At 44.3% G+C, this 12,542-nt stretch overlaps 1 protein-coding gene across 3 annotated transcripts in view; it reads right to left on the bottom strand.

Annotated features, from left to right (window-relative positions):
- Positions 1–4,251: 4,251 nt before the first annotated feature.
- The window catches only part of LOC127574687 (septin-7), a 103,885-nt gene continuing 95,594 nt past the window's right edge, over positions 4,252–12,542 (bottom strand). For 2 of the 3 annotated variants that reach the window (XM_052023959.1, XM_052023958.1), the window contains 4 exons: positions 11,290–11,310; positions 8,971–9,106; positions 7,565–7,710; positions 4,252–5,188 (listed from right to left, as the gene is read on the bottom strand). In XM_052023959.1, coding sequence (XP_051879919.1) covers positions 5,149–5,188; positions 7,565–7,710; positions 8,971–9,106; positions 11,290–11,310 — 343 coding nt within the window. In that variant the 3' untranslated portion in view covers positions 4,252–5,148. The remainder of the gene's footprint in view (positions 5,189–7,564; positions 7,711–8,970; positions 9,107–11,289; positions 11,311–12,542) is intronic. The other variant, XM_052023957.1, reaches the window with a different exon arrangement.

Below are 12,542 nucleotides of genomic sequence, written 5' to 3'. Positions count from 1 at the left end.
CAACTGCTCCCCCACGATTATAAAATACCATTTGTGCTGCTTCTGAAACTTTGCTCCCCTCAGCGTTTAGCAAAGCAGCCTTGTTTTCCCGGTATCACAGTCATCAGGTCTCTCCACATCTGGACATTGGGGAGGGAGGCTTTCTGCCGAGACAGGAAATGCTGAATTAAGACAGGAACCAGACATGAAGTCTGCCTCTCCCGCACTGTTCCTCCCGTTCTCATCCTCCTGTAAAATTCTTTCCATTTTGTCTTTTCTGATTTTTTTAATTTAACAAAATAATTCCTTACAAGTGAAAGAGTTCAATTAAAGTGGCAAATGAAATATTTAAAGTTGATTTCAAATCTAACCAATTTGTTTGTTAGTTAAAGACCAGCAGGCACAGGCAATATTTAATGCTAATTGTAACTGGTTAGTAATTAGCTACACTTCCCTAAAACACCTCTTGACAGCTTGTTGGATCAGCCCAGCAGCAGAAAACAATTCACCAAACAAGTTTTTGATAGATTTAAGTGATGGGCAACAGCTTTGAGGTCAAATATCTCACAGAACTGCCAAGAGGAAGGAAATACTTGTGGGAAGTTGCCAGCAGCAGATCTGAAGACCTAGCATAACTGCACTGGTGAACGTAGTTTCTAATATGAGCAAGGGATACTGGGGAGAGAACAGTACAGGCAGAAGTCAAAAACAGCCCATAGGGAGCAGGCTATTCAGCCTGTCATTCCTCTGCTAGCTCCCTGGATCAGGATTTACTCAGTCTCTGTACATCCAGCCTTGTGTTTGTCTCTCTCACTGACAGAAACAATTGAAGGGGGCCTTTAATGCAGAGAAACTGTTCAAGGTGCAGGACCAAGAATACATAAACCAAGAAGGTATCAGTGGCAAGTGGTCAGGGAGGTGGGTTTGAGGAAGAAGTCCAGCAGTTTCCAGAGCTCGGGGCTCAGAGCACCGACCCAGACACCTGGCGTCAGAACAAAGTTTGGGAGGGTGTCAGTTTGCAGGATGTCACAAGAAAGAGGGAAAACCAGGACTGCATTGGAAGATAAAAGGTGATAATTTGAAAATCGATTCATTCAGGGATTGAGACCCAGCACAGCAGGATATGGAGATGGAGGGGTGGGGGTGGAACTGGATTGCTAACAGGGGCAAAGTGCTCTGGAGGAGCAATAGTTTGCCCAAGGTGCAGGAGACAACAGGGTAAGGGAGAACAGGGTGTGGGTATAACAGGTGGAAGGGGTTGGTTTCTGAGCGAGCTGATTAGGTGGTGTTTGTATAGGTTGGGGGGAGGGGCTGTAGTCAGGGTTGGTGTTGAACATACGGAGCAAACAGTTTGGAGCACCTCAATACTGTAGCTGAGGAAGGAGAATGGGTATAATACTAGGAGAACACTGCAAGGTGAATGGGAATAATAAAGGGAGGAACTTGTACTGCTTCCAGGAGCGGACAAGGTGGAAGAGCCCAGAATAGTGGGTGAGGTAGCTTGCTAAACAGCAGTGATCATTTTACACCCTGAAGCTTCACCTGGCTTTAGAGAACTTCCCAAGGGGCAGCATGAAGAGGGGGTGTGACCTTAAGGATCCCCACAGCATGAGGGGACAACATTATTGGTCCTCTGTACCACAGGGCAGTAGAGACAAACCAGGAAGTTATAGGCCAGTTAGCCTCACATCAGTGGTAACGAAATTATTGAAGGTTCTTGGGGATAGGATCTACTCACATCTGGGAAAGCATAGGCTTATTAGGGATAGTCAGCATTGCTTTGTGTAGGGGAGGTCACACCTTAAAACTTTACTTTTTTTGATGGGGTGAGAAAGATGATTGATGAGGTTAGGGCAGTGGATGTTATCTACATGGCCTTTTAGTAATGCTCTTGTCCAGGTCTTTCATGGTAGGCTGATCCAGAAGATTGAGGCACAAGGGATCCATGGAGACTTGGTAGAATGGATGCAAAATTGGCACAGGATAGAAGACAGGGTAGTAGTGGAGGGGTGTTGTTCTGAATGGAGGTCTGTTTGTGATAGATATATATTGGAGGTCAAATGTAAGAGGAAAGCATACAGCAGATGGCAGGACCCTTAGGAGCACTGATGTACAGAGGAATCATGGGGTGAAAGTGCATAGCTGCCTGAAAGTGTCAACACACGTAGATAAGTGGTAAAGAAGGCATACATCATGCTTGCCTTCATTTGGGCAGGGGGGTAGTGGGATGGGGGTGATTGAGTATAAAACTTACAAAGTCATGTTGTAGCTGTATACATTTGGAGCATTGCGTGCTGTTCTGGTCACCCTATTACACTCTCCACCATCCCACTGAATGCCATGGACTTCTGGTGCTGGGTTGGTTTACCCACATTCCCAGAAAACAGAGTGGTAGGTGCCTGGAATACACTGCCAGTGGAAGTAGATACGACAGCAATGTTTAAAAGGTATTTAGACAGGCACATGAATAGGCAGGGAATGGAGGGATATGGACCACATGTAGGCAGATGGGATTAGTTTAAATTGGCATCATAGTCAGCACAGACATTGTGGGTTGAAGGGCCTATTCCTCTGCTGTGCTGTTCTATGTTCAGTGCTGGAGGAGCCTCTGTGATGCCTGCATTACCCAATAGGAGGAGAAAGTGAGAGGGGGAACCAAGCTGGAGGGAGGGAGAGAACTGGAGGAGGGAGTGAGCTGGAAGGAGGAGGAATTGGAGGGAAGGAGGAATTGGAGGGAAGGAGACCATGAAGAGGGAGGTGGGTTTTCAGGTGAAAGGCTGCAGAGATCATCAGGAGTAAAAGGGAATAAGGCCCTGGGCTCATGGGATGGGGGTGGGGGGGGAAAGAGGTGTTGGGGAATATGGGTAAACAAACCCAGCACCAGGGCTCTCCAACAGCAGAATCAGATCCTTTCGAGCACCAGAAGTCCATGGCAGTGGAGAGTGGAGGATATGGAGAATGTGGCCAGGATCAGGGTGGGTTAGTGGACTGGATATGGTTGGGGAGTCCACATCTGTGAGGGGACTCAGAGGTGCCACAACTACGACCATCTGCAAGAAAGGAGACATATCCATATGTGGTAACTGCAGAAGGGTCCCTGTGCCATCTGACGCAGGGATCATCGTCACCAGGGCCTCCACAACTCTTTCCTCCCATGGTCAAGGAGCTGCTCCTCCTCAAATATGCCTGGATTCCATCCATCCACAGGCACTCAGGACATGACTTTCACATCACACCAGCACCCAGAGAAGTGCAAGGAGCAGCACCAACACCAACACCACACATGGATCTGTTTTGACCTGATTAAAGCCTTCTCAAACCCACAGAAATCAGTCTGTCTGGTCCAGGACAGCAAGCAATCTGTGACCCCAACCACAGCTCTACAGCATACTTAGGGATAGAGGAATCGGGGGAGGGAGGGGGTAGTGGGACAAGGGGGATAGGTGGTAAGTGGGCTGGAGGGAGGGCAGGTTAAGTGGGAGGTGGGGATGGAGTCAGTGGGCCAGGCAGAGACAGGGAGCGGTAACGATGGGGAATTGAAGCAGACACTTACTGGGAAGGTAGACACCCCAGCCCCAGGTGGGGCACCCTGCTGCTAGCACCAATGCTCTGGGTCACCGACTGCTTTGTGTTCACATGGGCTCGTGCACAGCCAAACTTTGTTTCAACAGTAAATGAGTTTTGTGGGCTCTTGGTGGCCCTGCTGCTCCTTCTCTGACCCAAGAATGGCCCTCCAACTCTGAGGAACCCCCATGTTGTTGCCAGCCAGCACAGTTGCCAGTGGTTAGAAGTCCAGCGTTAGTGGGAATAGGGTAGAAGTGGGAACTGCAGTGGGTGAGACAGAAGGCTGTGGGTTCAATCCCAAGCCTAGAAAAGGAGCAGAAAATCTCAGCCAACACTCCTGGAAGCATTCTGAAGGAGGAGTACACCACAGGGGCTGCTCTTGATGAGATATTAACCCCTCTTACACAGACACAGGAAATCCCCAGCACCATCTCACAGAGGAGTGCTCGCCTGTGTCCCAGGTAAAGTTTATTCTTTTGGATCATCCTGACCGCCATACGAACATAAAATCATCATCATTAGGTCAAATGCGAACTCATTCTTTTGTTAACGTGGCTGTCAGAGACATCACATTGCAGGAAGAAGCACTGACGTCATCACAACATCATTTTATTATGTGACTCTGTACAATACAAACAGAAATACAGAGATGGGTAACGTGTATACAGCTACATGTGACTCCCTCCCTCCCCTCCCACCCACCCTTCTCCAACACCCAGAGGCCATGAATCCACTGAGCATGGAGATGCAAGCTTGACTGCCCTTATAACTGAAGGTGCTTTAATGGCTCCAGAGCATACAGGAAATGCAGCACTTTAGTCAGTTACAATAAAATGCAAGAGAACGCAAGTTCTTCATTCCTCCCCCACTTCCTAACATACAAAAGCTATGCTTTTTTTTTGAATTTTTCAGCATGTTGCTGGGCAATAAATGAAGTATCTAAATTAATTGTTACAATAAATGAAGCAATTACAAAAAGTTAATGTTTTACTAGAGAACATTAATTATTGAATGAAAACAGCAAAAATCTAAGACAACACATTACATAAGTGGCTGAGCCTGTTAGTTTAAATATTTCTGGAGGTTTGGGGACAAAACTGTGAAAGGTGGAAGAGGAACAGATGTTGGTCAAGAATGAGAATGAGTTGGACAATCTCTGCTCTATCTACATTAGATAGAGTGGTATAACTTCTTAAAGCACAGTATAACTACAACAAATTATCGCACTGTTTCTTCTAACCGCCTTTCAAAGTTCTTACATCTGTGGAAGAACAGACAATATTCTGTAAATGAACCACCAGAACATGATTGCATAACAGGAATACATTAATCTGCATAAAAAGGGAGGCATCAGGTTCTTAAAAAAAAAATTCAGATGTTGTGTCTCTACATACAATACACCCCAGGTAACGCGAGACTTGTCTAACTTCCTATACCAGAGACTACAAATAGAAATTAATGTACATAGTATTAAGTTGGCCATTTCACATGCTAATACATTAACATTATATAGAGATAATAGGTGCAAAGTTGAATCCTTTCAAAAAAAAAATTATGTCCAGGGCTGGCAAATTGGCAAGTACATAATTGGTGGCCTTCAAATGTTTAAAAGATCTTCCCTTTCTTCTTGTTCTTTTCCAAGGTCCTTTGAAAGAAAACAACACAAATATCAGCATGCTACAGTGGAACAAGCAAAAGAACCAACGCAGATTTGAATCAGGATGGCCTTGCCGATGTCTCAGGACCAAAGTACCTGACCTGGTCTCGGATTGGTGCAGACCTAGACATGTTCAGCTACAAAGCAGGCAGGGAATCCCTCCTCCTATGACGGGAGGTAGCAGGACCCAGCCGGACCTGCCAACTGGCCACATAATACAAAGCAAGTGCATTCACACTCAGTGGCTCAGTGAGCGGCTTTAGTTCTGCCAGGATATTGTGGGGTCACATCTCACTCCCAGGAATGCAGACCCATAGTCTGTTACTGGAACAAGAAGCAGGCTACTGGAGAAACTCAACATCTGTGGAGGCAGAGGGATGGTCAACACTTCAGGTCAAGACCCTGCATCAGGACAGAGTGTAGAGGGGAGATATTTGGTATAAAGAGGAGGGGTGAGCCAGGAGCTGGCAAGTGATAGATGGCTCCAAGTGGGGAGGGATTGATGGGCAGACGGGAGTCAGATGAAGAGGGAGGCAACAGAGACTGGGAGGTGATAGTGGAGACTATAAAGTGCTGCAGATGATGGAATCTGATAAAAGGAGGAAGGTGATGTGTGTCCAGATAAGGCAGGGATGGTGGACAGTGTTGGGGAGTCCAGTGGATGGAATGTATGGGTGATAGACAAATGGAACCAGGTGGGGGGGAAAAAAAAAAACTGGAAAACGGGGCTGGGGGGGCTGGAAAGAAGGGAGTGAGTGAGTGAGGAGAACCTGGGTGGATCAGGAGAGAGAAAAGAACAGGGGGTGTTGGTTACTCGAAATTGGAGAAGTCAATGTTCATGTTGCTAGGTTGTAGACTACACAGGTGGAATACGAGGTGCTGTTCCTCTAGTTTGTGTTTGCGGAAATGGGAAGGGGAATTAAAATGGCTAACAACTAGGAGCTCAAGACGGCCATTGAGGACTGAGCACAGTGCTTAGCCAAGCAGTCACCTAGGCTATGGCTGGTCTCACTGATGTAGAAAACGCCACATCGAGAGCACTGAATGCAGTAGCCAAGGTTGGAGGAGGTGCATGTAAATCATTGTCTCACTTGGAAGGACTGTTTAGGGCCCTAATGATGGTGATGGAGGTGGTGGAGGGACAGGTGTTACACCTCCTACAGCAGGGGAAAATCTGGTGCTGCTGTCTGAGGTGACATGGCTTCGATGAGATATTAAACAGTGACCCCATCTGCCCTCTCAGGCAGATCTAGAAGATCCCACAGACCAGCCTGGTCAGGAGTTTCCTTCAGCCAACACTTGGAGACAAATTCTTCTGTCATTTTCACACTGTGGGAGCTTGCTGTGCACAAATTGGCAGCAGTCCATGCTCCAGAATGGGCTGAAAGCCACGATCAACAGAAGACTTTCCACCTTTCATTCGTGGCCATTGGAGATGTGCGTAACCCATTCAATGGGAGACCATTAGTTCCTGTGTTCATTGCAACAAAGGGCAAAAACACAAAGAAACTGAACTTCTGCCAAATCCTTTCTCCCTGCTACATGTCAATAAACTCAATGTAAATATGATAATAAACTCGACTTGACGACATGTTAAAAAGAGCATCAAACTTGTAATCATAAATCATCAAACTTACAGTTCTGTGAAGGGCCTGTGATTCAGTGAATGCCTGAAGTCTGTGACCCAGTGATTTACTGAGCCCAGACCTGAAGACAATGATGATTAAGGTGTCACCACAAAGCCAATGGTCAATGATCAAGAGTTCGTTAATGGAAATCCAGGACAGAGAATCTGACAATCACCAAGTTTATGCTCCAACAAACACTGGCTGTCTAACTTTGACAGAAGCACTGTCATTTTATGGCTGTCACACAGAACACAACAGCTGGGGTGCTGCCTGCAGTCTCAATACCTAACTACAAGCATGATATTTGAGCCAAGGCCTATAGCATTCATTCATAGCATTACAGAGGGAACAAACTAGTAACTGGACAGATTCCGGATACTGAGGCCATGTCCACTGGAACTAAGGCCTGGATTTGATTTATTTTTTTAATTACTGAACGGTCTAATAGAGACAAGAGGACCTGTGTGGGAGCTAAGAGTTCAGAATCCAACAGACCCAGGTGCTCATTAGGAGACAAGGAGCAGCTCTGGCTAGACCTCCTGGAATGGCTGAAACAGGTGGTGACGTGGCTCCACTGGAAGTGGGGCAGTGGATTGTTTTGGCCTACTGGCCAAATTCAGTGCCCTGAACTGCCACACTCCAAGCACTGATGGATTGAGACATCAGTGGACTGAGCAGAGGGAGGGGCAGGTGCCCAAAAAGCTAACACATAAGAGCTGTGAGTGTGATAGTGTACCTGGTGGAATCCAGCTTTTGCTGCTCCAAGATGCGTTGCTGAGCCTCCCAGTTCTGCTTCTCGTCTTCAAACTGGCGGCGCTTCTCCTCAAGCTCTTTGTGCTGCGCTTCTAAATTCTTCTTCATTTGTTCGTGGCGTCGCTGGAGCTACAAGGCAAGGCATGTGAATTAAACGATGTTCCCTCGCCCCACCTGACAGTCAGTGACAGTTCACACTTTACTGAAAGCCCAGTCCTCACTTCCCAGACTGAAGGCACAAGGCCTAGTTCTTTCAGTGTTAGGCCCAATTGATGGGGGAGCTGAGGATACCCTACCCCCTTGCCAACCTGGAAAAATTACAATGTTATTTTAAACATCCTAATTAACAAACACAGCGACCAACTCTACAAACTGCAGTCTGGTACAGAGGCTCCAATGCACAGAATCGCAAGAGACTGCAGAACACTACCTCATTATTATTTTTGCACTGTTTATTTTTATAATTTATAGTAATTTTATGCCTTTGCACTGTACTGCAGCCGCAAAACAATAAATTTCAAATCATACAAGTCAGTGATAATAAATCTGATTCTGAAACACAAGTTGTTGGTTGGCTGTACCAACATGGATCTAATGATCCAAAACAAGGGTTACAGTACAAGTAAACATAACAAAAGCTGTAGCTTTGCCTACCCATTAGCTTTTAAACTGTTATCAACAATCGTACATGCGACTTGAACAAAGAACCTTTCCTGAAAGACCACTTCTCCAGTTATTGCACTTCAACATACTCAAAGTTTCATTTCAAACACCGAGATGTTCTCAACTCAAACAGCAGGACATACCGAGATTACTCTTTACCCTCTGAAGACAATAAATAGAAGGCCCGCGAGCCTGCTACATATTTATATCATAGCTTCTGACATTTCACCAAAATCATGTTTCTTTCTTCTAAACTCAAACTGAAATGTCACCTAAAATCCAGGATTGGTAAAAGTGCCTACAAAGTGGTTGGATTCTCAAGACACTCACTAGTTCACTGAGTTTAAGATCCCACAGCCACATCCTGTCTGCTGCCTTAACTGCCCTCTGAAGAGACCTGGCAAATACTCCATTGTATCAAAGCACCACAGAAGGCTGCACAGATTGAAGTATTTCGAGGAGGCAAAGGCACTTTACAAGGGGTGATCAATAAACACTGGTCTAAGCAGCACTCACAAAGCAAGAATTACTTTTTAAATATGTGCCGACAAGCTCACAGCTTGATGGATATTCCATCGGAATTGATGGAATCCGTGCATCAGACAAAAAATAATTCAGAAGTACAGAAACTTTACATGATCATTCCTTGGCAAATCAATACAGCAAAAGCTCTTCTGAAGTCTAGATGTGCACGTTGCTAATCGCAGTATTCTGAAGTGCTGTTACCTCTGCCTCGGAATCTTTCAGCTTCTGAATCTTCTCTTTGACTTTCATTTCGAAGACTTGTTCCATTTCCATCTCCATCTTCTTCATCTTTGCCACGTGTTCTCTCCGCTCTTCCTCCATCTGGGCTAGAGGGCTTCTGTAACCGGTAACCAGAATCAGTTAGCTTCTCAATGCACACAGCACATGCAAACCAAATGAAGCTTTAGGAGAGATGTGATTTCATTGTTTCAGAAGAAGCCAAATCAAGAAAAGGTTTGGTGCACCAGGCCACCCTTTCAATAGATACCACTGTGCCCTGACTTTACTCCAAACTCATAGGGAGTTACATACCTCTGGAGAAATCACACTTCTTCCCTCCAAAATCAGGCTGAAGGGTGGGAAAATCTTGTCCATAGTGAACAACTGATTAAGTGCATACGTTTACGGGGGCTTATTTAGTCCTTAAAGTAGCTTTTCCTTAAAAGAGCTGCCCCAAAGTTCACTGTCCTCTAATTTCCAGCTATTCCAAACTTTAACAAGCACTTGGAGACACAGAGGAGAGGGGGAGTCAGTCTGGTACAGGCTCATGATTAAACCGTCCCTCAAAATGCAGAAAGGGGAAAAAAAGAGCAGTTAATAGGAGGGAGATCAAACATGATCATAACTTCAATCAGCTTTCCCACTGAACTTAACTAGAATACCACACAGTATTCTACACTAAATGCACAACTGGTATGAAGACACAAGAGACTGAAGATACTGGAATCAAGAACAAAAATCAGAACTGCTAGAAGAACTCAGTGGGTCGAGCAGCATCTGTGGAGGCAAAAGATGCAAGTTGAAATTTCGGCTTGAACCCTACATCAGGACTGACGGGAAACAGGAAAGGTTGCCAGGATATAGCAGTGCAGGAGGGGGGTGTGGTATAGAGGCTGGGAAAGATAAACAGAAGATGAAAAAGGTAACCCACACCCCCAGTGCTCTCCTCCCCCACACACTCACCAGACCACCAAGTTCTCTTCTCCCTTTGTTCATCCCCCCCCATCCATTCACCCCATCTGGTTCCATATGCACAAAATCCCCTCCCCATCTGGCTCCACCTAACACCCAACCCCCTTCACACTGCTATATCCTGGCAATCTTTCCTGTTTCCCCTCAGGGTGCTAATGCAGGGTCTCAACATGAAAAGCTGACTTGCACCTTTTGCCTCCACAGATGCTGCTTGATGCTCTGAATTCTTCTAGCATTGTATTTTGTACTTAATTGATAGGGTCAGGATGGGAAGGGGAAGGAAAAATCTTGGATAACAATGAGCTCTCACTTGGCCAGACACAAAGAAAACCTCCTGATTTGTTTATGAAGATCAAGGTCAAAGTCAAAGTCACCATTCACTTTAAAACTGTGCCTTGAGGTTTTTCCTCAGACAACTGCTTTCAAAGTTAACAATCAGAAAACAAAAATCACATCATCCCCAACAGCCCACCAGTCAGACCTGATGAAGACAGAGGAAAATGGAATGCAAAACCAGTCAGCAGAATCCTGAAGACAAAGTCCCAAGCACATCCTGATGGAAGGACTTGGGTACAAGAACAGAACAGAGGTGACAGTAATAAACAGAATAAGTTGTTCTGGTTAGTGCTGGGATTACACCATCTTATGTCCTTTGACTAAAGTCACGTGATTTTTCTCTCTCCCGGATGCCCATTGGAAGAATGCAATCATAACACGGTCATTTCCATTCCAAATGCAGTAACTGCGGGATCATTTGCACCTCACTGAATCCATTCAACAGAAGGGAAATAAAAAGTAAAATCTTCAGAGTAGTGCGATACAGCAAAAGCAGGACTATTGGTTTGGCCACCGCTCCCAAAAAGGACTTGTCGAACTGTAGAAAGGAGCAGGAAAGCAAAAAGCAGTTCAAGGGCTCAGTGACACACAAGCATTCAAGTGGAAGCTTCCTCATCCTTCCTACCATGGATTTGATGGGAGTACACAGTTAACCAGCAGAGAGATTACATAGTTGATTGCTCCAAAAATAAGCCTGTTTAATTCCCACTATATAATTCTACAACACTTCAGCCTGAAGTAAGATATTTCAATTTTTGTATTTTCATGCTTGATGTTCGATTTGGATAATTCAGTTACTTTCCCTGCTAATTAGATATGTTTTGACAGAGGAAATTTTTGGAACAAGCAGCTTCCATCTTATTAGGAGATAACACCAACGAGTCCCACCCGATGTCGGAAAGTTTATACGTTCTTGTCCAATGGAACTGAAATTCAAGTTGTTGCTGACAAATGTTGAAAAAGTTGTTTCAAATAATTTAAACAACCACTTACATGCCTTCAACTGTGTCAAATCTAAAAAGAAAAACAGATACACAGACACTTAGGTTGAGGAAAACACAGGAAAACGTTAAATTACATGGAGAGGTTATAAAGATGAAATAAAACATTTAAAATCTGACCTTATGCAATTTTATTCGATGGTGCAAATAAGTTAATGGAGAATATAACTCATATCTGTAACATTCTCAGATTTTCCATGTGACGTGCAAGGTATCTGATGTGGATCTATTCTGTCCTGCACAACATACAACTCAAAATACATAGCTAGACTAATTGAATTTCAACTCAAACTCCTACTGGGACAGTAAACAATGGGAGAATACAACATCACAATATAATTTGCCTTAATAGTCTGCTGCGTGAAGCTTGATAGAAGAATGATTACACCTTATGACATTTATAGGACTTTAAGAGCTGTGAAGTTAAATTGCAGCATATTACCTTGCACATCAGACACTCTGAGAAGGTTGCTGCTTGGTTATTTAATTCACTCTTCTCATTCCAAATTATTACAAGTTTTGGTGGCTTATCAGTTTGAAAAAATTATTTCAGCTTTAAAAAGACAGTATTTCTTCTGAGTGTACTCATTCAATTTAAAGCCGCAGCAACCTCCAAATTGAAAACATTAAGAGTACTTGAATTATTGTATTTGTCAATATTTTACAAGGTCATGGAAATTTAGAAATACTGTCTTCAAACTCCATGTTTTTTAAAATGTGTATTTCCTTTACAACATTCATAAACAAGAAAATGGTTAAGATTACGGTTCAGATTGTGGACCAGTCAAAAAAAAATCTAAACAAGCAACAGTCCAAGAACTCAGTCCCAAGATGTATGCCATCTTAAAACCACAAGTGAAACTTACAGGTGCTTCAAGCGTCAGAGACCACAGGCATCACAATGCTGATCATGGGGCTCATTGCCTCCATTCAAAATGCCTAACAAGTCACAATGAATTTCAACTATAGCAACTTTAGACTGGTGTGATACAAATGGCGCTCGGTAAACAAATCTGATATTGAAAGGTGATTCAGTTTCAACCTCCCTTTTCTGAACTGTGAGGAGGAATTTGATATATTGGAACCACAAGGTGGAAAATGAGTCCATCCCAGTGTAGTCGTGTTCTCTGACCCAGGAAAAGCAGTGCTGATTTCTCCAAAGTTTGACTTTTGTGCCAGGATAACATTTTGCAGGAAGAACATAGTTAATGAGAATGTGGGGAGAATAGAAAATGGGATTAATGT

This window comes from Pristis pectinata, chromosome 9 (genome assembly GCF_009764475.1).
Source record: "Pristis pectinata isolate sPriPec2 chromosome 9, sPriPec2.1.pri, whole genome shotgun sequence".
In the NCBI taxonomy this organism is placed as follows: Eukaryota; Metazoa; Chordata; class Chondrichthyes; order Rhinopristiformes; family Pristidae; genus Pristis; species Pristis pectinata.
Note: the sequence above shows the minus strand (reverse complement) of the source record. Positions and strands in the feature narration are given on the sequence as shown.